The sequence below is a fragment of the Tenebrio molitor genome, chromosome 9 (assembly GCF_963966145.1).
Source record: "Tenebrio molitor chromosome 9, icTenMoli1.1, whole genome shotgun sequence".
Taxonomy (NCBI): domain Eukaryota; kingdom Metazoa; phylum Arthropoda; class Insecta; order Coleoptera; family Tenebrionidae; genus Tenebrio; species Tenebrio molitor.
In genome coordinates, this window is record NC_091054.1 from 13,141,347 (window position 1) to 13,166,868 (window position 25,522).

The following is a 25,522-nucleotide window of genomic DNA, read 5'->3' on the forward strand; positions in this document are numbered from 1 at the left end:
GAAGTAGTCATTTCGGTCCCGGTCGATATTTTGCACATTTTCTAGAGCGAAACGTGAAGATACCGACCATTTTCTTGGCTCGCAACTTTCAGATTTCAGATCAGTTTTGCAACTGAAAATTTTGTAAGACCTCTACGAATTAATTAGTCGCTCAATCTGAGCCGAACGCGTGATTTTGACATTAGTGTTCGAGGGCATTCATTTACGAGATCTACACCGTCAAGTCCATTCGGTTTACGACCGGACAATTTCTCGAAAATGTCCCCCAATAAACGAAAAAAGACCCAAAGAATTTCGTTTTGGAAAGGCAATAAGAAAATGGTCGGCGGCCCTGTAATTACTTACAGAAAGTCGAAAAGATGTCGAAACCGTAAAGTAAAAGAATGAATCCCGAGAGAAATGGCCAAAAGCGTGAAATCAGATTAGAAAAGCGTGTAAGGAGTGCTGAGGCAAAAACTTGGCGGTTTCAGGATGTTTTCAGGTGTGAAGGAAGAGAATTTGAAAATCTAACTTGCACAGTTGCTTCGAATGGATAAGATGATACTGGTGACCATACAAGGATGTTTTCAAAAATTATAAGGAAATCTAATATGATTAGATTTTTTGAATTGGTCTATAATATGAAAACAGTGTCATGAGTGAAGTTAAGCAATCTCGAGCGCGGTGAATGTTTGGATGGGTGACCGCTGGGAAAACTAACTTCAAGGCTCAATTGGTTGATTAATCCGTAATGACGTTGATGTATAGCAAAAATAAATGAAAAGAAAAATGGTGCTTTCAAAGGAGTTATAATATTTGATAGAAAGATCCGTAATGAAAAATAAATCCGGTCTCGCTGCAATGCTCACTTTTTTATAATAATAATGAAAAATGATGGATTGTCGAAGTAACGTACTGATAAAGAGATGTTAAGTTTTATAACAGCGACCTTCAAAATACATTTTAAACAGTTGGAAGGCTCCTAAAAGGAAACAAATTATCTGATTACCAGGAATAAACAAAACAAACAAAATTTAGTTCATTGTTAATGAACAAAGCAAATGTTTACCAACATAGAAAGATGAAAAATGCTAATGTAAACATTTCAGTATATTTTGTGGTGGGAGATTTTTTTTTCGATTAAGTATCAATTTAGTTTAGTTTAAGTATGTACCAAAAAGTTGAGATATCAAAACTTTCAAACAAAAGTTTTCGTGAAACCATGTTTAATAATTCAATAAATGCGTCGAATTAACTGGACATAAAAAGTTTAGATGAACTAACTAACGATTGACTCGTTAAAGAACTAAAAGTTAAAGAATGAAACGGAAATGAGTGTGTTGAGCTTCCAGAATTAGAAGCCAAATATTTCTGCAATTTCCGGAAAGTAGACGCCAGTTTAGAGTAACTGTGCGATCAGTTATTTGCATTGACACAATAAGGAAACTCATTCGGACTAAAATATTCAGTAATAATCAATCTTCAAGCATTGTACGACTTGTTGCGAATAAACAAAAGGAGACACGCCGTAATGTACATATTGAGTCAACTAATGCTTTAAATATAGCTTGGTTGAGTCACCTCTTACAAATTGTGGGTACTGTCGGAAACATGAGGTTCTCTTGCAAGAATGTAAAAAATAAAAAATAAAGAGAATGACAATATGAAATGAGGTATGGTGTTATGAATGTGGTACATTTGTCTGACGAGGCAGATTGAAGAAGAGCAGAATTGGGGATCATGATAATATAGAAATTAGCAAACAAATGGTGGTAAAAAGACAATAAAAAAGAGTTGGCATTGTGAGTGAGTAGAAGGGATTTCGTCGCAAACAAATGGCAGCAAAGGTACAAAAAAAGGAAATAAAAGAGATTCATGTTTAACATCTCCTTCGTCGTTATCCTGATGTGCAAACTAGACAGATTTTTCTTTTTCGTAAGTTGGGAGTGTTTTAGAGCAAAACCGAGCGTTTAGTGCCGTCGAGAGTCCCTCTCGATGTCCCTCGTCGGCCGTCCAAGATCTGGTGCTTATCTCGTCGAGCCTCCGACTCGAAAACGCCTCATTATACGGCACATGGCCATAGACAATTGTTATTACACCGAATAAAACAATATTGGCCGTCCTTCAACTTATCTTTCTTGTGGCGTCGCTACTGCACGTCCTGAAAACATCGATCCTCAAATAAAGTCCCTTCTAAAAGTGCAGGTTCAACGGCACCGTCGTGTAATGGTCGTCGGGGGCCCCCATTCCCGCGACGACTACTCGTTTGGTCGACTACGCCAGGTACTGGTGAACGTTGACCGCTTCCAAGGTTGGTTTACCTGTGCCTTGGGTCTGTCTGAGTTTGGTCTGCTAATGGGGAAAAATTCGATCCTTTGTCAGAGAGGCGAGATCCCATAAGCTCGATCCACCGCTGGTGCTTTTATCAACGCTGGTCGCGCTGCTGTTGCTCTGCTGCTGCTCCTCCGGACCCCATTATTTATTGTTTATTGGGTTTCTGTTTGCCCGGTTCGCCTTTCAGCGTCGTCGACGGATAGAATGCGTTTCTCCTTTAGGAAATTCCGGGAAGTGAACGTCGACGCCGTCACCTGAAGCGGAGCCTGCCTTTTTTTTTTTATTAATCTTGTTTCAGCTGACCGAATTGATCCAGCAGAGAGGGGAACCGTGCCGAACAGATGGTTGGTATTTTGTTTAAATAAATTTTTTGGAAGGTGCGTGGCCGACTGCGACCGATTCGTCATGTTTGCGAGCATGGGCGGAGGGTCCTGGGGGGCTTTTAACATTTCCGGTGAGACCGACACAAAGATAGATTGTTTAACAGAAAACAGAGAAGCGTGGCGATGAGATTGTTTATAAATCGCAAAAGTTCCAAAACACACGCTGCCGGGCTACCCTTCACTTCTTATATTTACTGCAGCGTTCATTCTAAACCCAGCTTTACTTTACTTCCAAAAGTTTGGCTAACGTAATGGTGTTACACAAAGTAGAAGTTACAAAATGTGTTGCTCTTGCTCTACTGTAATGAGGAAATACCTTATCTTCTTTACTGTGTGATTTACTTGTCTCTTTTAGTCTTTTATTACATAATAAAGTGTGCTATATCTCTAACACAAATAAATATTATTATTATTATTCATAAAATGCTTACACACGTGAGAAAAGAACATGCTAGGAAGAAAGGAAGTTTAAGAACGCACGACAGAAGTGAAAACTTCTATTACTTCTAAGCAACACAATGAAAATATGTACAATGAAAATTTGGAAGTGACGCACAGCTGACTGTTTCTCGCTCGCTCGGTTAAACTTACTTGAATGAGCCTTTCACCTCGGAGCGTGTGACGTGACGGAGTGATGCGTGACGGTCGAAAATTAATACACTGGCCGTGAATAATAATGTATGAGGTGCGCCTAAAGAAGTTTTCACTTCAAAAACATCAAATGAACAACAGACATGAGTAACTGGAAATGATTTTAGTAGTTTAAATAGAAACAGTTGAACCCGAATTTTTAAAATTATTGACAGACATTTGGTTACCAGACAAAGGCTCATAATGAAATATCTGTGTTGTACAGCTTGCGAAGACGAAACACAGTAAAAGTAACTTAAACCAAAATATAAGTAGATTTTAACATATTATATTAAATTATGAAAATTACAAAATCATTTTGCTGGCGGCTATTGCCGCTGTAAAATATAATTTTACGAGCAACATTTATTTGCATAGGATTATTTGGACGTTTTTATCGTGGGGCTTTGCCAACCGTGAACTTCCAACTGTCTGTTTTAATAAAACAGTCGATAGCATCAGTTTGACTTTCCTATTAGTAAAAGTACTCGCGTAAAGCCAGCCTAATGTTAAATTTGGCCCACTTCGCCCGGTTACAAAACAGTCACCGAAACCATATTGGGTTAACGGCGGCAGCTGAAAAACCTCCTGAAAAACCACGGGCTAACCTTTGAAAGTTTAGAAATCGCCAAGCACGGAGCCGGTATTGTGCGGCGATTTCGTCACTGATGACATTGAAAAATAATTTTGTAACAAACAAATTTCCGTATACACTCGATCTGGACGAGATCGTGGTGATTGTGAGACGGTTCCATTATAATTCCCAAAGCGAAAGCAAGCGTAATTCGCACATTCGACGAAATAACATTTCGGTGTAACGGTCGCAGGACTAGTTCGCGAATTTTGATGTCGTTCACATGATCGGAATCCTTTCGAAAAATCCAGTTGCAAGTCATCGATTGCGGCCGATTTGTGCGCAAAGCTCTCTCAAGGAAGAATTTTTTTTTTCGAAAGCAGTCGTTGAACCGTTCGAGGTCAGTCGAAAACGGACAAATTGATCAATCGAAGAGCGGATTTCGCAGCAGATAACCAAACAGCGATCTTCGCAGATGTTCCCAGAACAAACAAGCAACATCCCGACGACATTATCCGGCTACGCGAGCTGCACAACGTCCAGAAATGGCACAAAAGCCGCCATTCCCGTTTCGAATATTCGACAAAATCGCGACCTGTTCCGAATCGCAATGTCAAGAATTAAGTCGTTCCACGTTCCCATACACATACGTTCGGCCATGACTTCCTCAAAAGCAGGCAAGCACCTTCTGCTGCGCCGCAACAATCGCAGACATTTCCGACAGGGGAAAAGGAGATTTTTTCGGGGTTCGCAGGTAGAGTTTTTCGATATTTTTAACTTGTATACCTGGGCTCAGGTGGTCGATCTGCGTTATTGGCCATTAGGCGAGTCGGATGGACTACGCTGACGTGAAAGGTTGGTATGGATTAGACCGGAGACCCAACAGATGGTCTTCCGACCGCACAAAGAAAACATTTTTGTTCGGGGGCAACGGTGTTACTGAAACGGGGCATGGGCGTCGGACCTTAGGGACGCCGCAGGAGGTTGCAACGTAGAATATTATTTTCGTCGAGAGAATGCGATACGTCGCGGAGAAACAAACAAAATAAGAACATTTTCACGTATTTCCAGAAATGCCGTCATCTGTTAGTTGATTCAAATCGTTGGTAAAAATACTCGTGTGTATTTCTTTTTGTTTAAAGAAGTACAACCGAGCTAACAAAAACTTCAAATTATATTTTGAATGGAAATTGTATGCTAAAAACGTGAAAAATTGACATTTGAATACTTAGAAATGGGTCATTTGCACGTTAACCTTGAAAATGAAACCTTGACGTTTGAAAGTTTCTGTAAGAATTAAAACGTCGATTTTAAACTTGAAACTTTGCAAAAATTGCGGGAACTTGAAAGTTAATCTGGGATATTTACCTTTTCGTGGAATAAAAATTGAGTACTTCGTAAAAGTAAATTTCTTATGTCAGTCTATTTCTGAATTCATTATACCAATCTTTGAACGAGTTAATTTAATATTTTAGTTTTTTTGAGGCAAATGCACATGGATTCTTTAAATACATACATACATACATAGTTGTATCGGGTGTTCATTTAAATTTTCCGTTAAAGTTGGCGTTGAAGAGTCGATTGTGAACACACCACGGATTATGGATCAGCTGTTTAAATCTAACATCAGTTTTTGCGTTGTTTGTGTTTTTACTGTGCAGGCTGAGGAGTGGTGCGTTCACAATCGACTCTCCAACGCCAAATTTGACGGGAAATTTAAATGAACACCCGATATGTGTGACAAAAAAAAATGTAAGCCGGTGTTTCATAACGTGAGATGATCAACTTTGCATTTAAAAAAAACATTGATTAATAAAACAAAATTGCAACTTCAGCCTTTTGGAAATAAAGGAAGTGAGAAAGTAGTTTTTATTTTCCAAAGTATTTGTAGATAACTCCAACTTAGTATTTTCACAGGGACTATCGAATACGTGTCATTTTTACATTTTCCTTACAGAAGATTAATTTTTTAAAACAAATTGAATTTATTTAGTTGCGCTATTGCATTGTTTTAACTTTTTAGAAGTAAGAATAAATTAGAGAACAGAAATGTTTAATGTACTGTCCTTTCCCTTTCCACAGCAATCTTGGTCAGAAACAAAGAATCACACGGAGAATTTCTTAAGATTTTTAAAATCTAGTCTATTTTTTAAGCGAAGATTGTTTGAAAAATGTCTGATTGAGAAGGAGATAGAAATTGTGTCAAAACTACTTTTGTGTAATTTTTCTCAAGATTTACGCATTTGTTCTAATGTTAAAACGAGTGTTACGACAATACAGCTCTTCTTTATTTGAGTTACATTACATATACATACATATACATTACATATATCGTTGTAGTTATTGCTGTTTTTTTTTAACAAAAGATTGTCAAGTCTTCTTTGTGTAACGATTTTTCATTTTTTAGTTTTTTTTTGGTGTGAACATTTGTTTTTGTTTCATTTGTGAAACTCCAGATTGCTTTAGACTTTGAAACGATTTTCCATATCCCGGCCATTGCTCCTGGATATTTTATCAATGACCCGGAAACATTCTGTCTGACCTTGAAACTATATTACTAGTTTGATTAATTAGTCAAGTTCTTGAAAACATTCACATTTTTTCTAATTACCGTATTTTTGAAATTTAGAATGTCAATTTTGTACAAAAAAAAAAATGCTGCCCGGTTATAGCACCGCACAAAAGTTGTTTTAAAAATCGATGTAATTTTCATATTAGTGCCATTTGTGTTGCTGATTTACGTGCAACATTGTGGTCAATGTCTGTCTGCATTTCTGTACTCACGGCCTTTTCTTGTTCATTACACGCATCGATAACACGGGATTGCTGTCATTAGCTTCAAAATAATTTATTGATCAGTAGTTCCCACACCATCGCTGCACATCACTCTTCAACGCAATTTACAAAGTCGCCGAAGACTGAAATTAGTTCCTTGCATATTAATTACTAAGAAAATTTCGGCCAAAATTGAAATTATAAAACACAAAATAACACTGTTGCTTAATTTTGTAATTGAAGAGTTACAGTCAGTGTTCAGGAAGGAGAAGATTACCATCGAAAATAGCTTCAATTTTTCTTATGTTGCCTGAGAAATGTTCACCAACACTCGCCGCTTGAAAATGGTTTCACTCCAATAATTATCCTTGACTGCTGTATAATATGATATAATAATTATACAAAACTTCATCAAGGACGAAACGTTTTTCGCCAAATATTATTGGTGTTCGTTACGAGTTTTGGCAAATGTAAACAGAAAAAGTCGAACGCCTACCTAAAAGCATAATTAGTATAATTTTTATTTACATTTAACTTTTTTTTTTGTCATCGCAAAGCGGAAACGTTCAAATCACACAGTTAATAAGCATAAAAATTTGTAACTTGGCCAAACGGGGACCTTGCAATTCAGAATTAGGTATGCATTAGTATTGGGAAAGTTATTATGTCAGACCAAACTAAATTTGGTTTTAAAAATGCGCCTTAGATTCTGCTGTAACAGAGACGACGCTTCAAGAGAAGAAGGATCAGTGCTTTTGAAGAATTTTTTTATTATCTATCATTTCAAAGAAACTTTCTCGTCAAGCTTTCTAAGGTGTCGTTTAAAGATTCTTGTTCGTCAAAGTACAGTTATGGGATGTTGGGTCTGTACCTTTCTATTTGCACCTTTTGCCAGAGTAAATTTTGATGTTTTCCGACAAGATTTGGGTACATTTTCGATAGAAGTTAAATTGAATAGATTCATGTATTATTTAGCAAATTAATCATGAAATCAGTGTCAGATCGATCAGTCAAACAATTAAATCTTTTAATTGCTCCAATGAATACATAATGTATTTTCAAGTAATTTTGTCTGGAATTATCTGCCCTAGAGATAGTGAATTAATTTACTTTTTAGGGAGAAAAAGATAAGAGTAAAATGTGTAGAATAATTTCGAACAGAATCTTATTAATATTGACCGAGTAACGATTGTCGACATAATTGATAGTTAATTATGTGGTAAAAATAAATAACCGATCAATCAAAACGTTAGTCAATCTATTAATTGAGCAATGATTGCATTTCGTCCAATAACAAGTGTTTTAAAGGGGAATAAATAAGGTTCGCGAAATCAGAATTTGAAATTTTATTGATCACCTAGGTACATGAAATGTCAGTCATTTATTTGATTGATGGATAAACCAATGAATTGTACAATAATTGCAATCAGTCATTTCTTTAATTTGATTTACATATTGGTCATATGATTAATTTATTTAAATAATCAATTTATCTTTTATGTACGTGTATATAAATATTGTCGCCAGAACAAAATGTACTGAATCTATTCTTTTATGCATGAAAGATTTTTTTTTTGTTTCAACAATCATCATCAGTTTAAAAATTTCCAGTGAGATACAGAATGGTAATAAAGCTATTTCCGCTGTTTTTATAGCGCAAAAAATATTGTCACAGGTGTGTTAGTCGTTATGAAAGTTTTAGTTTTGTTTAAAATGAACTTTTCGCACGATCGTTTTTTTTTTACGTATTCACAGCGTTGTTGATATGTCATATTTTGCATTTACAAAAACCTGGTTTTTATGAAAAACAAGTAAAGATCAGTACGGTTATGAAATATAACCGCACTAATGCTTTTATGTAAAACAAAAAACAAGCATACAATGAAATGAAACATGAGCGATATACAGGGTGATTTCATGCAGTTTCATAAATATTTTAACCAGTGGCAGATTCCGGTCTCAAAAGGCTCTTGACAATAAAATTTTGAATCATACATCAAAAATTGGCAAAAATTACCATATCGATTTTTTCACTACATATTAGTAAATGCCATTACACGCTAATTTATTCCGCTTTACTTCCAATGTATAACAAATGTCATAAATCATAATAGAATCAAACAATTGTTGCTATAGAGAAAATATTGGTACTATAAAGGTCGCTTTAGTTTAGTTTAGACAACAATCAATGCCCGACAGTTTGTCCAAACGTAAAATATTTTCATTGCAGTTCTTAAAAGGTGATAGTACGCTCTTCAACATGCTTTATCTTCAACAATTTTAACGTTAGAACCTAGACATTTTTGTAAGAGTGTCTAGGGGTTGGAATTTACCACGGGTTAAAGTTTATATGATACCATATGAATCACCCTGTATAATGAAAATCTTCAATAATTAGGTAGTTCTGAAAACTTAAACTTAAAACTATAAAATCAAGTGGTGCGACGAGTTTTCGTTCTTTGCGTATTTTTGTTGCTGTGATGTTCTTTCTCTATGACCAAGCTACCATTATTAATATTTTGTTAAGTTATTTTTTTAAATTCTTCCCAGAATTGAAATGGAGACATAAATTAAGGTTGTTTCAGATGGAACAAAAGTAGTAAAAAATTGTTCATGGTCATCAAAATACAGGGTCTCCCAGAACTGGCGGACCTAAATAACACGGTGAAATCATTATCTTCTGGCAATAATAGGAAAAATATTTTAAAAAATCCATTCTCATTGGATTTTAAAATAAGAACGTTTTTAATTGACCAATCGCGTGTAGATATAAAATTACCTTAAAAAATTATATTGGTAACTATCGAAACAAATTTGATTGTTGCAAAGACATTATAATTGAATATTATGTCATAATAAATTATTTCTGACAATTCTGACAAGTCATTAAAAACGCGTAATGTTTACCGCTTCAGAATATTTTGATATGCTTGTCTTATATGGACAGTGTGATGAGAGTGCCACAGTTGCTCCTCAGGAGTACGCAGTTCGTTTTCCCAATAGGGAACATCCTAGCAGAAATACTATAACCTCAAAAATACTATAACCTAAAAACGTCCGTCATTGCACAAACAATGCGGATACCCAACAATGCATATGCATCATTTGAAATGTATCCATAGTTACAAATAAAGCAGGAAAACTAATTAATAGGTAACTTAACATCAACAACAACATTGGTCAGTTTAAATTGCTTCTTTCCTAATCACTATTTAAGATAGATTTTTTTGAACATTTTTCCTATTATTCCCAGAAGATAATGAATTCACCGTATTATTTTGGTCCGCCAGTTCTGGGAGAGCCTGTATACACATTTGTGTTTGTATTGTCTATAGTAACGGACGAAAATGAGCCAAAGAGAATTTGTATAGATTTTCATGGCTACTGCAGAATTTGATCAAGGAGGTGTTCTTCTTTGGGAACTGAGAACAATTTTCTGTTTCCGTTTCTATAAATGTGCAGTGCGACCTGTCAAAATTTGGCTCTCAAGTGACGAACCGCTTCCAGGGAGAACATTATTTATAGTCCTGATCCAGATACGTCGTATATTTTAATTTCTAGTTTATTAAAAACCCAATTCGAGTTTATCGCCGCCGTTCGCATTTCATCCACGTCACATGTCATCCGTAAATATCGCTTCTGTCTATTAGCTCGTACTGATTAATGCCATGCCTAACAGTGTTTTTTTCTGTTGCAGGACGACGAAAATGAGGGATCCGAAAATCCTGACGTATAATCCTCGGATTTATTAGGTGAGTTTGGAAATTTCGGTTTTTAATAAATCGAGATCAGCCGAATTAAAGCGTGTTTACGTCCGGCCCCACCGATTTGGCGGGGTGCCACGCGATTTGGGGCGCGGGGGTCGCCACCCCATGACACACATTCACATTATGCTGGGTTAAAAAACGGGTTCGTCGACCCCGCATTCTCCCCCCCGATTGCATCATTTTAATTACGTTTAATGAAATTTATGGCAGCCCCGAAACTTTTCACTGCGACATTTGCATCTTGTTGTTAGGGCCGGTTCACACGTCGCTCACGGCCACCGGATCGAACAGCTCGGTCGTCATCCACCCTCGGGCGCACGTGTTCGACGTAATCGGTCCGCGCCGATCTCGAACCACCCCCGAGAGCAACAAAGAGCACCCCGACAGCAGCAAACCTCCGTAATAATCCGGCCGGAATCACGTTTACATACAAATCAAAATCGAAGGGTGGGGAGAAAAATTGCAGCGCGAGTAGAGGTGGGTGCGGATGCGGTGGGGTGGCGGCAGAGGGGCGGTTGTTACTATGTCGGGTAGCGATAGGGTGGAGAGGGTTTTGTTTTTTAATTAATTCCGCTCGGGAGGGCAAATTTATGAAGTTTATCCGAATGTATGAAACGTTATCTTCGGGGTTTCGAAGTGCAACACGAAAACCCGAATGTTTTCCTGTTTTATTACCGTGTCGGTGGATTAATGAGCGAATTGAAAATTATTTCGAGGTGTGAGATAGCCGCCAGCTGTTGTTTGGACGGGAGAGTTTTCAAATTTTGACGTTCAATTTTCAACACTTAAGAACTCTCAGAATTAAAGTAAAAATCGAAGTTTTTAAAAAAATTCTATTTACATTTTTATCTAGTCGAATCATCAATTTAATATAGTTGGGGTCATTACCATCTGTCTATTCCCTACTGTACGTTTTTCAAAATTGTGTGGTCTAGTTGTGTTTGGTAACCAATTTATTATTGGTAACAAATTTGTTAAAGTATCATAAGTATCAAATAAGATAGTGTAAATACAAAATCAGAATAGTTATACATATTTACATTAGAGTACGGTTGGGGTATTTTACAGCGCAACTAGGTTTCAGGCTCGAGGCGGAGCCGAGTGACTGATTAGTTGGAGCGCAATTTTGAAAAACGTACATTTCTATTAGACTTTACATTAAAGTACCGTAGGGGTATTTTACAGCGCGAAAACTAGACACAATAAAATACAGAAATAAAAAACCATTTGCCAGCAAATAGTTCTTTATCGACAGTAACACGTGAAATTTTGTTGGTTTTTGATAATTAGCTGCGTCAGTTGTTCATTGAAGTTTATCACATTTTGTTAGAAATGGTAAAAGGACTTGTCGCCCTAAGAACCCTATAAAGAAAAGAGTGAGGATTGCGCGAATCTGCACTTTTCGTTTCAACTCTAGATTCTGGATACAGTGTTTTCCAGAAAAGGTGCTTGCTGCTCGATGGATACCAAAAATATCACCACTAAATCAGCTTGTTGACAACTGATTTCTGGGACAAATTTAGACATCGTTAACCAACATTTGTATGGATTCGTTAGGGAAGATGAAACTTGAGTTCATCACTTTAATTCAAGTTAACAAGGATTCATCACTTCGCCAGAAAAATTATAAAAAGTATAATAACGATTTTGGAATTGTGGTGGAGTGCCTTTGATCATTTGTTTGATGCGCAGACAGAATGAAAGTAGGGAAAAATTGGGACGAGCTGTGCTCTTTACACTAGCTTTACAATATTGCAACAACTACTTTATTTCTCAGATCCTGCCCGGGGTGATTATTTCAAAAATTAATTTAAAAAGTACCTTCGCGTAACTCGTTTTCGTTTATAAAATAGCATCGAGATCAAAACTTATCTAGTGAAGCTAATTGTTTGTCAAAAATTTCTTTTTTCTATAGTAGATGTTAAAATGTGCTTTTATCTATTATTCAAATCAAAAGGTCAAGTAGCATTTTAATCGTAAGGGTAGATAAAGTGCTACTTTAACAGCAAGGGTAGAAAAGTAATTTATTTTTACCTTACCCTAACAATGCTCATACTAATGAGATTTTAAAACCTGACACGATTAGTAATGATTTAAAAAAAATGTTTTAATAATAAAATACAAATGCTATAGAAAAAAATTGAATATTATACACGACGATAAAATTTAATTATCTTCTCGAGCGTACGATTTTATCGTCTTGGATGTATAATAAATAACTATTATTACTTAATGCGGTTTTTGGAATTCGAGCTTCTACGTCGGCGATTTCTAAAGTTGTAGAGTAGCCCTTTGGATAAAGTACTCTAAGTTCTACTACGTGTTTTGAAGCTTTTGAGGAAAACAGAATTTCAAAATGATGAAAGGCATGATCATTACAGTTTTCGATTCTCCAAGGATTATTCATCGCCACTAAGAATTACCAAGTCCAACAGCACATTGGGGACTTTAAAGTGGTTACGTAAAGCATTAAAATGGAAAAAACGACGCGAAATTCATAAAAACTCACTCTCATCCCCCACCCACCACACTCACCTGATATGGTCTCCTGTGACTTCTTTTTATTTCCAGAACTGAAGAACTCGTTAAAAGGAAAACTTTTTTCAAAAGATTAACTGGTTAAAGAAAAATCATTTTTATGAATAAAAATTTATGACGCTGGTTTCATCGAAATATTATTCCGACATGTTGGTGTGTTGGGTTAGTTAACGTGTTGAGAAATAAAATTGTTTAACTTTTCGTATTCGTTTGTTTGAATATGAGGGAAAATAGAGAATATTGAAATAAAAATGTTGAAAATGGGAGTTCAAATTTACAAAAAGTCTTGGTTGAAGTTATTTAATCCGGAAATTAGAAAAATATTGGGAAATCATAAATCATATGTACCTGTCTAATCTGGTGTGTCATCAATTTTATGACCGGAGCAGTTAGGTTCACCAAAAGGGTTGAAATCACATCATGTCTATTTAAACTAAAATTAATTAATTTTGATATCAAATTAAAGTAGTGTGAAGTTAAAACAACTTTAGAAACTTAGATTTGTCAATCAAATTTCGGATTCTCAATTTTAGAAAGGTAAAAATTAGATATTTGGATTTTTTAAATTTTTCATTCGATAATTTTGAAATACAGCGACTTTCATTGTGAACCAGTTTTATTAAAATTTTCCTAAATGTTTATTTCAGTAAAAGAAACAAATTATTACGGTTTGAAAGAAAATAAACTACCTGCATAAATTTTTTTGACTTATTCCCTTTTAGAAGCGATAACATTATCGATACAAGATATGATTTTTAGTAAAACCTATCCAAAAATGTTACATTTTGTTTCCTAAACGTTTCATAAAATAGCTAGTGTTTGTCAACGAGAAAATTAAGGCCGCACTTTCAATTTGAACAATCGCTGACCGTGTGCCAGTGGTTTTAGAATGTTGGTCCAGATGGTCTCAAGAAAGGGTTCATGATCGTCGCCGTGATCAGGAGCTCGAAGTAGCACTTCACATTGGGAAGAACGCCATCTTGGAACTTTTGTCCTAAGCGGTAGATTATCCACAACACGCACTATTGGAAGTGAGGGAAGATGTAGGAATCCTAATCTCTATATCATTCGTATGTCGCCGAATAAATAAGCTCTTTGGACTGCGTATCTACCGTCCCTTTTTGTGTCTTCTTCTTACCCCAATCCATCGCACTCGCAGACTAAATTGGTGCAACGAACAAGTTAATAATAGCAATAATGGCATCAAGTGGTATTCAGTGACAATTCCCATTTTTATATGTGGGTCCACGATGAAGAGACGTACGCGTAGAGAACGAAAAAGTCCAGGATATTATGTGCAACGCCATATCGTCCTTACGCAGGGAGTGATGGTATCGGGTGTAACATGTCAAGGAGGTCTTCTTTGGTCTTCGCTTTGTTCAACGTAAACGCCACAATTTACATCACCAATGTGCTGTAGCCCTGTTGTTCTTCTTTTCTTCAGGGTTTGGACAACCCCATTTTCAGCATGAGAATGACTCTCATGCGGCAAGGACTACGACACATTGCCTGGAAGGGGCTAACGTTGACATCCTTCCATAGCCCGTCTCCAGATTTGTCCCTAATCGAACGTGCCTGGGATTTGATGGGGGAGACAATAGAGTAATTTACGCCACAAAATCAATCCACAGTTACGATTTCCATGAAAGTCAGCGTGTTTTGCGGTTGATGATGTTTTCTCATTTTTCGGCAATGGAGCTCCTATTCGGTCATTCTAGATGTTTGCTCCATCTTTGATTATGTAACTACATGATACACATCTTTTCTTGGCTCGCAAACAATGATTTCGTGGGTTTTTATTTCACTTCTTCGTTTTGGTTTTACTTCTAAACTGTAGTAGTGAAGTTGGCATTGTTTGTTGACTTTTTGTTTTTGTAATCTGTCTTGGTTTCTGTTTGAATTATCCGTTCACTATTTCATAAATGTACCGGCTCTTGATGAATGTACTGTTGATGTCGTTTGCAGAAGCATCATATTTTAAGTAGATATATATTTAAAAGCACTACCTGTTCTATGTTCTGGTCATCTGTTGTGGTTCTTGTGTAATTACGGTGTCTCTGTCGTATAAGGTTGCACTTAGTTACCGTTACGCCAGAGTCTGTTCTGTCTTCCATATTTAAAAAATCCGTCTATGCAAATAATAAATAAAGCGTGGGTGAAATTGAACAGCCTTGTTTAACTTATTTCCTTATTTGCCGGTATGTCTTCAGGAGTTTTTCTGCGAGGTCTATTGTGATTGCGTTGTTCCTGTATTTGAAATTGAAGTTCAGAACATTAAGGGCAATTAGCACTTCCCGGGCGTCTAATATGGCTATTATTTTCTTTCCCCAATACCGGAATCATCCGTGGAGTCCAAATAAATTTTCCAACTTCTCGAAATAACAAAAAGCGCGTTTCAGCGATTGCACCTTCTAAAATGTACTTGAAACGGTTCGTAGGCGTCACGGTTTTGAAACATCTGCCTTCATTAACGGACGACGATAATTTTAAAATATTTAAATGCGCCTGACCCTGTGTATGTGTGTGTGTGTGTGTGTGTGTAATTGTAGTTATGTAATTGTCTTTGTATGAATGCCGTATGGCGGCTCTCGAAGGTCGGATTTTTAAATAATGTGGCAGTTGTGTTTCTCTTGGACGCCGTTCAAATAATTTCGTGTGATAGTAACGAGTTTTTCCTCCATCGCAATACTAGCATAATTGCAAGTTCACATTTCTGTTTCGTAACTTTCTCACTCTCACCCGTTCGTTAGATTGTCGGAATCGGTCGCCCAAAGGTTCACTCTCACTCCAGTTTGGAAGTTCTCTGTTTTACACGGAATCTTATAAGGAGAGCGAATTAAGTGTTTGGTAACGTTTTGAAAGCGATTATAAAACATTTAACGCGATCTCTTCGGAAAAGCAAGCGGACGGCTCGGGCCCCAGGAACTTTCGCAACTCTGAAGTGGCGAGGGTGTGTTCGACGAAACGTCGACGAAAGAATCGCACTCGGATCTAAGCGGATAATTAAACGTTGCAAGTGCAACCCGACAAGCGTTACATCCTCCAGTGTTTTCATAGTTGGTCTTTGTTGCTGGCAGCGGAGTTCTTACTTGGGAGCTTTGTAATTACAGAAAGTTTGACAAGTTGCGCTTTCAACGCCTCACATCCGACGAGGAATCTTGATGTATTCTGTGCATTTCGGGAAACTGGAGTAAAGCTGAAGCTTGCAGAGTTGCATCGGTCAAGATTCTCATAATAAACGCAGAATGGCAAACAGTTATGTGTTTCTAGAATGGGGTAAATTAAGATTATCGTATTTTGGATGTTCACATAGTAGGATAGAGAAAATGAGAGAAGTGTAAGAGGATTTCCACATGGTGTTGGATGTTGCTCGATTAATTTGTTAATTGATAAAAATATTGTTAAATGTACTGGTCACGATTAATTTAATTAATTTAATCCATTGTTGATGTCGATTTTACTATTTAATCCACTCTTCATTAATCACTAATTGGATTGTCTGTACATATATTGTTAAACTGCCGATGTAATAGTTATTATGTGAGGCGCTTAGTAAATTAATCTTTACGGGCGCGCTGGCACTTGTGGGACGAGTGACGTAAGGAACGAGTCTCCATAAGCCAGTAGCCCAGTAAAGATTAATTGCTACGCGAGTTGCATACAAACTTTTATTTCCACCTTCAGCCTTTAAATTTGGTTTTTTAATTGTTATTTATGTTTATAAAAATTTTGTAATGAAAGGCGGTGGGGCAATTATATCTACGTCGTCATGGTGTTGAGATAAACAACAAAAAAACTGTCAGAAGTTTTGTGAAATTTGTTGCAAAAAGAAAGAAAAGAAAGAATGGCTTTAATGTCCGATGAAAACTTTCAAAGCGATTTTCTTGAAATGCAAGAAAATAACCACGGAATTACCAACGTTGCAAGTGCGGTTCTCTACTGATTCGATCCCAGGAGCGATATGAAAATGACTTTCGAAACGGGTCAAAATGCATTATTAACGTATGTAATTGCAACAATTGACAGTTCAATTTGTTTGTGTTTATAATAAACTTTTTCAAAAATCATTTAATTAGTTTGGATTAATTATTATTTTTTGATGAGCCTTGTAAAGTCTTTAGAGGTCTCTTCTACGTGTCTGTTAAATATTACAGGACTCTGCTTGTAACTACCAATTTACTTAGTTACCAAAAATGCCTGTAAAGGTGGAAATAAAAGTATGTATGTATATGAAAAAAATGTTAACGCTACTTGCAGTTTAATTTCGTTCAGTCAGTCCTCTTTCAAAATCTAGCAAAGTCGCCAAAAGCAGGTTTACAGGTAGCACTCAAAGCAACCTTCTTCATAAGTACGACTGTGTAAAAAGTGAGGAGTTATTTTATTAGAATATCACAAGAAATTGTAAAAATGGTCAGAGGCAAAATGAGAATGATGTGCAATTTGATAGTTGCCAATGTTAGCTTGATGAACAAGAGTCTGAACTTGTTCCGCGGAAAACCGTTTTGTGCTTCTAGGCACAAATTTGTCGGCAAATACCTACTCTACTTGTCGGTGAATTACACACCCAAAAAATGTTTACTTGCATAGATTTTTTATTAGTTTTGCTAAGCGCACCGTCTGTTCATTCCAGTTGTTGAAGTGTATTTTTGGGAAGTTGTGGATATTTTCTGGTCGATATTTTTTTGTGTTATTTTGGCTACTCCTATGCCGCTAAGCTATAAAACGACCGAAGCGCTGACAGAATCCGGTGCGTCCAAAACATTTCATGAATAAAATAATTAATTATAAGGAGCCTAGGCCATTCTACTGGTATTAAAATGTTAACAATTCCAATCAATCCCTTACCTGGCATCTTCCAAACATAATGTTTTCTCACTCTTACGCCCGCCCACAGTTTTCAGAACCAGGATGGCCAATTTGTTACCGTGAGCCGAGCGAGCCGACCAAAAAAATTTGCATCTGCGTGTATGCGGTGATTATTACTGATTTATGACAACCCCGGTTTTACGACTTACCGGCATCGAACTCAGAAACGGAGTATAAGTCGATAAATTCAAGAAAAATAGATTTTCTGATATCTTGTTATCCAGGTGTCATTTACAAAAGACTGTATTTAAATGGTAAAAAACGTTAAATCTTGAGCAAGAAAATGAAGAATCGTGTTAAACAGTACATTGATAAAGCAGTCGAGAATAGTGGTTCTTCAAAGTTCGAAGCAGCACCCACAGGTTCAGTACCACTGGTGTAGAATAAATAAAAATATACTCAAAAGTAATTTATAACGTTATCCACTCTTGTATATCGTCATATTACAAGAATTACATTTGTATTTTTTTAAATCGGTACTATTTTGGAGACCCCTCCAGACAAATAAAGATTGTTTTATTATTAAAGATAAAAATGTATTTTAAAATTGTATTCGTGATGGGGTCAAAACTGGTGACTTTGTAAGTTGAGGTCATAAACGTATAACGTTCTGAAAAATAAATATTTTAATTGTCAATCAATTTTTTAATTATAATTTAATAATGAAAATCCATTAAACGTTAATTGAGTTTTGCTACCCGAAAATAAAAGAATTAAATTTGTGTAAAAATAAATTAAAAATAATCTTTCATTACAGGATTAATTACATTCTGTCATAATTGTATACTGTTTGCATGAAAAATAATATATTTATCTTCGTTTTTAGGGTGGAGATTTTATTTATACTTTTTTCAAATGAAATGCATACAAATGTATCTAAAATGCGTGTGTTAATTTTAATTAACACGCAGGGCTTGTTAAATGAAACTTTTTTTTCTATTTGAATTTTTTACGAAAAAGCGTCACAATTGATTTAAATTTTAAAATGTGAAAAAAAAAATTATACCTGCCTATGATAGGTAAGGGCGAACATTTTCTGTTGCTGTAGAAACAGAGTCTTGTCAAAAAAGTTCCAATTGTTATACTTAGAAAAACTTAAATAATTAAAATTAAAATTTATGCTTATAAAAAAATACAGACTAGTTAATCACACAAAACGACTCGTTTGGTAAAAAGTGGGTGGCAAAAAATCTTGTAAAACTTTTGCGAATTTTGCAAAATGTTATAGAGAAAAAGTTTCATAAATTGGCGAGTTCTTCCACTGGTTAAAATTAGCACACGTATTTCACATACACCCTCTATAATCCCAGACAGAGGCTGGAATTTTTAATTCTAGCCAGTTGAAAGAGGACATTTTTTTCTTAAAGTAAGGAATAATAAAGATGCAAAGAATAGGTGTCGAAGCAACAATGAAATTTTGAGCTTCACAGAAAAAGTAGTTAAACAACAGTGTTGCAATTTTACAGCGTTTTTCCATTACATCGTCGTCTTTTTTTTTATTTATCCCGCATTCATTTATTTATGGTGGGTTTTTGGTCGATTGCATCCCATCTACGGCGTAGACGGCCTCCGTCCACACCACCAGGTCCACGCTACCATTTTACGATCATCTCTCCCCGAGTACACTCGTCGAGACACATATTCACAAAGGCTAGTACACTGTGCAGTCGTCCAGGCATTTCGTCGTCGAGAACCCCGTCCGGAATCCTCGACTCCTGAAAAGGATAACCGCGCAGCGGCCGACGAGAATCGCCCCTTTTCCCGGCACTTTTAAGTGCCATTTTCGCCCCCAACGAAACAGATCAATACCGTACGCTATCGGTTTTGGTCATTACGGCAGCGTACACCAATGGCGTTGGCGCGTCTCTACCCTTGTGGAGGATGGAACGAGCGTCGACTACCCCCTCGGCGTCGGCGTCGAACGTACGTCTGTGATGAGGGCGACGCCGTCGTCATCCAGAGACGCTTTTTCTCTCGACCGCAAATTCGGCCGGCTGAAAATTTTTCAGGGAGGGGAACGGCGAGCGTCCGGGGGAGGGCGGCGGTCCAGATCAAAAGTTCCGGTGGCGGCTTGACGTTTTCGGCTAAATTTGTCCGAATTCCGATGTTTTATGATGCGAATAAAAAATCGAGCCGTCTTTAAACGGGGCGGGTTTTTTTTCTTCACGCTCTCCTGATATTTTATTCATTCTAGGGGGAAATCTTTTTTTATGTTTTTATTATCGCCAACCACTGCACAAGGATTATTTTTCATTTTGCAGACGGGCTAATAACATACGCGACCCCATCAAAATAAACGATGACATTTTATTCAACAGTACGAATGCAACTTTCAACCAGTCAGCGACAATTTTTATTCTTATCGTGATAACGATAATTATCCCGGTCAAATACCACACGAACTTGGAATTTTATCGAGTCGAGATACTTCCAGGTTACAGTTTGTTCGGTGATTTCGCGTCGTTTAAGATAAAGTGGCGATTCTGGGTCTTTAAAATTATCATAACGAGTTTCCCATTTTGACATCCGTCCAGGTTTTACCGGGAACGATATTTGCGTGCTTGTGGTAGTTCCAGCGGTAATTAGATAAAAATTACCGTAATGTGTACAGGATGGTCGACAATAACGAAGGAACGCACGGGGTTTTTATTGACAATCGGGCATTGTACAACTTCGGTAGAATCAGGTGCAGCTGTTTCACATGTACGTTGAATTTAATTTTCTAAGGCTATTAACGTACAGTGAAGAAAAATCACAATCATATTTGGATGGTTTATTTTACAAAAGGCAGCAATTTAATTATTTATTTAATTAATTGTCCTTTGTATTTTTTTTAGAGATGTTTTGAGGAAAATATCGGGTGTTCATTTAAATGTATCTTTAAAGTAGGCGTTGAAGAGTCGATTGTGAACGCACCACGGATACAGATCATGTTTAAAGCTTGTTTGATACGATACTAAATTTTTGAGAAAATTTAGTAGTAAATGAGAGAGGACCAATGAACGATCAGGATCTGACAAAGACAGACTATGATCCTGATCGTTCATTGGTCCTGATCGAGGGTCTCTCTCATTTTCTAACAAATTTTCTACAAAATTTAGCATCGTGTCAAACAAGCTTAAATCTAACCTCACTTTTTGCGTTGTTTGTGTTTTTACTATGCAGACTGGCGAGTGGTGCGTTCACAATCGATTCTTCAACGCCAACTTTGAGGATAAAGTTAAATGAACAACACCTGATATGTTGAAAAACTTTTGAATTGCTGGAAAAGATTGTGAAATTAAAAAACGATATGGGAAAAGGTTTGTGGACGTTTCTTAAGAAATTATTTCAGTACAACTGAAATTTCAGATGTAAGAATTTTTGAGTAGGTCTTTGAAAATGTATTTCTTCTGCTACACAATTTTAAGTATGTGATTGGATGCAGATGTTCAGCGCTGTATATAGTGACGACTTTTATGCTTTTCTATTCCAAAACAGTTGGAGCAATGTTTGTATGATTTTTTAAGATGAATGAAAATACAGCAGAAAGTCATAAAATTGTCAAAATTTAGAAAATATTGCAAAATTTTTGGCAAAAGTTGTAATTCTCTTTTTTCTGTAATAATAATATGGATAACCAGATGAACAGCTGTTTGTTGCATATACGCGTATTTTTAATTCGATTTCTTGTGGCATTAATCTTGTTTAGAAAGCAAGACATTTTCCGATTTCAATTTTCAATTCAAATTTAATCGAATGGAATTTGTGAAAATATTTATTTCAACAACTTCCACCTAATCTCAGCTTGCTGCAACTGATCCAATACGAATTTTTGGTTAATTAACGAATGTATCAATTGGTTGTTAGTTTAATTTACGATAGCGAAACCAAAAAGATAACAAGTTGATATTTTCTGCTTGCATAGTAGATAATTGTCGTGAACACACGTGCAATAAAATTTTTATTAATTGTATTTTGTTTCGGTGCCGTTCACACTGGCACCATCTGTTCCACCGTAAAAATGGCGATTTGAGTCGGTGTCTGGTCGATCGTCCCGACAAAATCGTCATCGAATTTTCGTTTTTCCAACCTCCTGAGCGGACTCGGTTTTCGACTCCCGCACCTACTCGCAAAACTAAAAACCTCTACCAAGGTGTAGACCTTGAACTTGGCCACTCTCTAAATCGCCGTACCCAAAACTGGCACCTCTCCTCGCTGGTGGAATTTTTGCGCTTCGTTTTGTTTCTGCAAATTGGCGTTTTTTTTCTTTACTCGTTTTTGGACGGCACCCGCCGCGGGTGATTTTTTCCGGCGGGGTGCGCCCGGCGCTCACGATTTCGTAAATTCCCGCGGCGAAAGTCCGGCCCGGATTGGCGGGCGCCGTCCGCGCCTCCCGCCCCGGACCAATGGGCGCGTTCCGCCGCTCCGGACGACTGTGGCGCACCAAGGTTAGAGTTTAGTGTTGGCGAGCAGCGGACATGATAACTTCTCCCCTGCTCGGACTCTGTTGGCTGCCTAATAACCGTGTCGTTAGTGTTCACAGCGCTCAGGTTAACAACAAAATTTTCGGACGTTTAGTGTGGAACCATCAGTGTTTTTTGACAATTGGACAAGCCCAATCTGTGACTCCGTATGTCGGATTTTGGAATAGTGTCGCTATTTTTCAGCCATCATCACACCCTCTTAATATGGAAACAAGGTATTTATGACGGGTCAGGCGTCGCGACGCCCGCAAATTTTCGACAATCGATCCGGCTCCGGTGGGCCCCTCATATTTTTCCGGATCCGGGCGGTTCCGGTGCGTGAGAGGCCGAAATTAATCGTCCGGATTTGTCGGGGGGTGGTGGTTTTTTCCTTTTTTTTTCTTTGGACTCGCTGGTCGACACCCACGTCTATTATTGCGGGGCGCGGGTTCCGTGCTGCAGGGATGGGACCGTTGGGTAGACAATGTCAAAAAAGAAGTAACAAAAGAGATCAGAGTTCTTTTGTAGATCTCGGCTTCCCAGGGTCGCGACTTTCACATATTTTAGAGTAAACAAGAGATGAATGGGAACCGGAGGAGTTTTTATGGGAATCGGCCCCTGAGGTTGCATTCGGGATGGTGCTTTTTGTGTGCTCAATACAAAGTTACATAATCGGAGAAAACACCTGGATTTTTGGGACACTTTTGCCTGCTACCGGAAAAGATTCGTCGGTTCTTTGGCCCGAAAGTGATGAATTTGATGGAGAAACTGTGTCGGGACTGGAAACAATGTAAACAAAAATTTTCAAAAATTCCAGAGAAAAAATGTGTGCCATGTCGGTTTGAAATCCATAAGGTCGCCTCCAACTCAGAAAATATGTATTCTCACATAGTTTAGAGTTCCAGTGATGTTTTGGTTTTTTTTTTTTGGAAAAACTTGCAAGAATCTCTTCAATCATTGATAATTTCGGATTCCTATTTTATTTATTTACAAATCTCGTTTTGGTCAACGTTTCTATCATATCGATGACGATAATTTGTACATTTTTCCGATTCATAATTATGCCATTCGGTTTGTTCTGTCGATGGCCCCCTCTACATTACGAATGCAATTTGGTCAATGTTGTTACGACAGTATAGACTGACCTTGGTCACTACTTTTCGTTGTCTTGTATGCAAATCATTGTGCAGAATATTTTGTTTTGCAAATTTTGAAACCTGTAGAATCAACGGAAATTATATACACTTTCAAAAAAATTTTGACGTGATGGGAGCTTTTGTGTTTCGATTTCTTTCGAAGGACATTTCTCGACGCTCAAGGTAAAAGATCTCCTCGAACACGTAATTATCTTATTGTCTAGAATCTGCGTCAGTGATTTTCGGTGGGAAATACCTGAAACGTCACGTTCGGACTATCACGAATGATAAGATTCTGCGAACATGTTGAGCCTGTGGTTCGTTCACGACTGAAAAAAGAAATACATAATCATGCGGGTACCAAAGAGGCTCCTCTTGATAACCCATTGCAAAACCGCTGCGGTTCGGTCGTAAATTTTCTGGTCTGCGGTGTATTTCACGGAATTTAACGGGACAAGTCGGAATTGGAAAATCGGTGAAAGACACCAGTTTTCTTCGCCAACAAATTGGATTATTTCGTGTGCGTAGTCGGTTTCATGAATCATGTTTTCCCACTTTTCCCTATTTACGGATCAGATGAGTAACGCAACATTTTCGGATTTTTCGATAGCAAGATGATCGTCTTTGATGGGAACGCGATCTATTTCGGTCCCTACGACGCTGTCGGTGATTTAGAAGAGTTGATCTAAATAACGGACCCTCTTCCCGGGCGGATGGGCACTAAAATTTAATGGCTTCCATTGTGAAAAGTTCGAAATTGACGTCCAAAAGGGGAAGGCGGCAGGGGTTTCGTCAGCGCCGAGGGGAACAGGTGTTGGAATTTTGTTTCTCGTCTAGTAAAATCGGACACCCAAAACAAACACGTCACTTCGGTACCGACAGCGTGGCTCATGTTCCCAATCGAGCCAAACTGAAAACGTCGGAATCGAGCCGGCTGAAAGCCCGATCCGTGTCCACTTGAAGTTGCGTGGTTTACCGCCGCCGCCTTCCGCTCTCGGATTTCACGCGAGTGCAGGTTTGATTTTTTCGCAAAGCGTTGCCGCCCCCGTGCTACAACCTCCGGGCCCCGTCGGTTCGCGATCAATTTTCCCATATGCGGAATGAACGATTGGAGTGCGGGACGAGGGGACCATGCACGCTTTAACAATTGTTTTCCAGAGCCGTCCTCCAAACAATGAACAATATTCGGAATTAAAACCGATTGTTCGTGGTCGTTCTCTGTGTCGTGTGGATGGTCTCGCCGGAAACGCCTGAAACCGCGACGGTTTCAGGAGTAGGTATTCCAAAAGGAAAGAAAGAGCCACAAGGCGAGCGAGGTATGTTTTCAGTCCCGACGGTATCTCGGTTTTTTTTCTCCCCGTATTTTTTTCTTTGTGTCTTTTTCGTGTGCGGGGCCCCCAGACACGCAGACACACTTAGTACGGCACGGTGGCCGACACGAGCGGCACATATCGCGAGGCGAGCGGCCAACCGGTGACACACATCGGGATGCATCGCGAAGGCGAATGACAGCCGACAAGGACGACTTTGCTCCGTCCTTTGTTTACGCACGGCGACGATGACATCTGCGGCATGCGATTATCAAACCGATGTTAAGGCCAGTTGGTGAGGTCACGCACGCACCGAAGAGATAAAATAGTGCCGAGTGGCAAGCAATTTTTTTTTTGCTTTGCTTTTCTTTGCGAGACTTCGATGTGACAGATGGTTATCTGGACGGAGATGGTCGCGGCTCTTTGACACTTTTTTCTGCTTGCGTCGTTATCGCGGAGAAGAGGAATGGTCGCTCCAGACGTTACACTCGAGGCTTTATTGCGGCCCTGCAGAGCTGTAAATACCGTGAAAATCGCCAAATATTCACAGCTGACGCTCGTTTTGAATAAATTTGGCAACGGTGCCGGCTTATTATAACTCTGAAGCGGGACGAAATTTTTCCGGAGCACCGGCAACTGTCACGGAGACGTTTTCCAACCGGAAAATGCGAATATTTCACTCTCTCTTGGTCTCGCCTCCCGTTTGGTACGTCGTGAACTTGGATTTTTGGACGGAGCTCGGTCTCTGTGGTGAATTTCGTCCGGAGTTTGCCTCAATCCGGGAT

General features: G+C 38.0%; 1 protein-coding gene across 3 annotated transcripts in view; it reads left to right on the forward strand.

The window, feature by feature from the left end:
* Nucleotides 1–25,522, forward strand: part of gus (gustavus) — a 96,400-nt gene that overhangs the window by 37,617 nt on the left and 33,261 nt on the right. For 2 of the 3 annotated variants that reach the window (XM_069059540.1, XM_069059539.1), the window contains exon 2: nt 10,373–10,427. Coding sequence is in view for 1 of the 3 variants with exons in the window: in XM_069059537.1 (XP_068915638.1) it covers nt 22,307–22,527 (221 nt within the window). In the remaining 2 variants the exon portion in view is untranslated. Of the gene's footprint in view, nt 1–10,372; nt 10,428–22,281; nt 22,528–25,522 lie in introns of those variants that run through there. The other variant, XM_069059537.1, reaches the window with a different exon arrangement.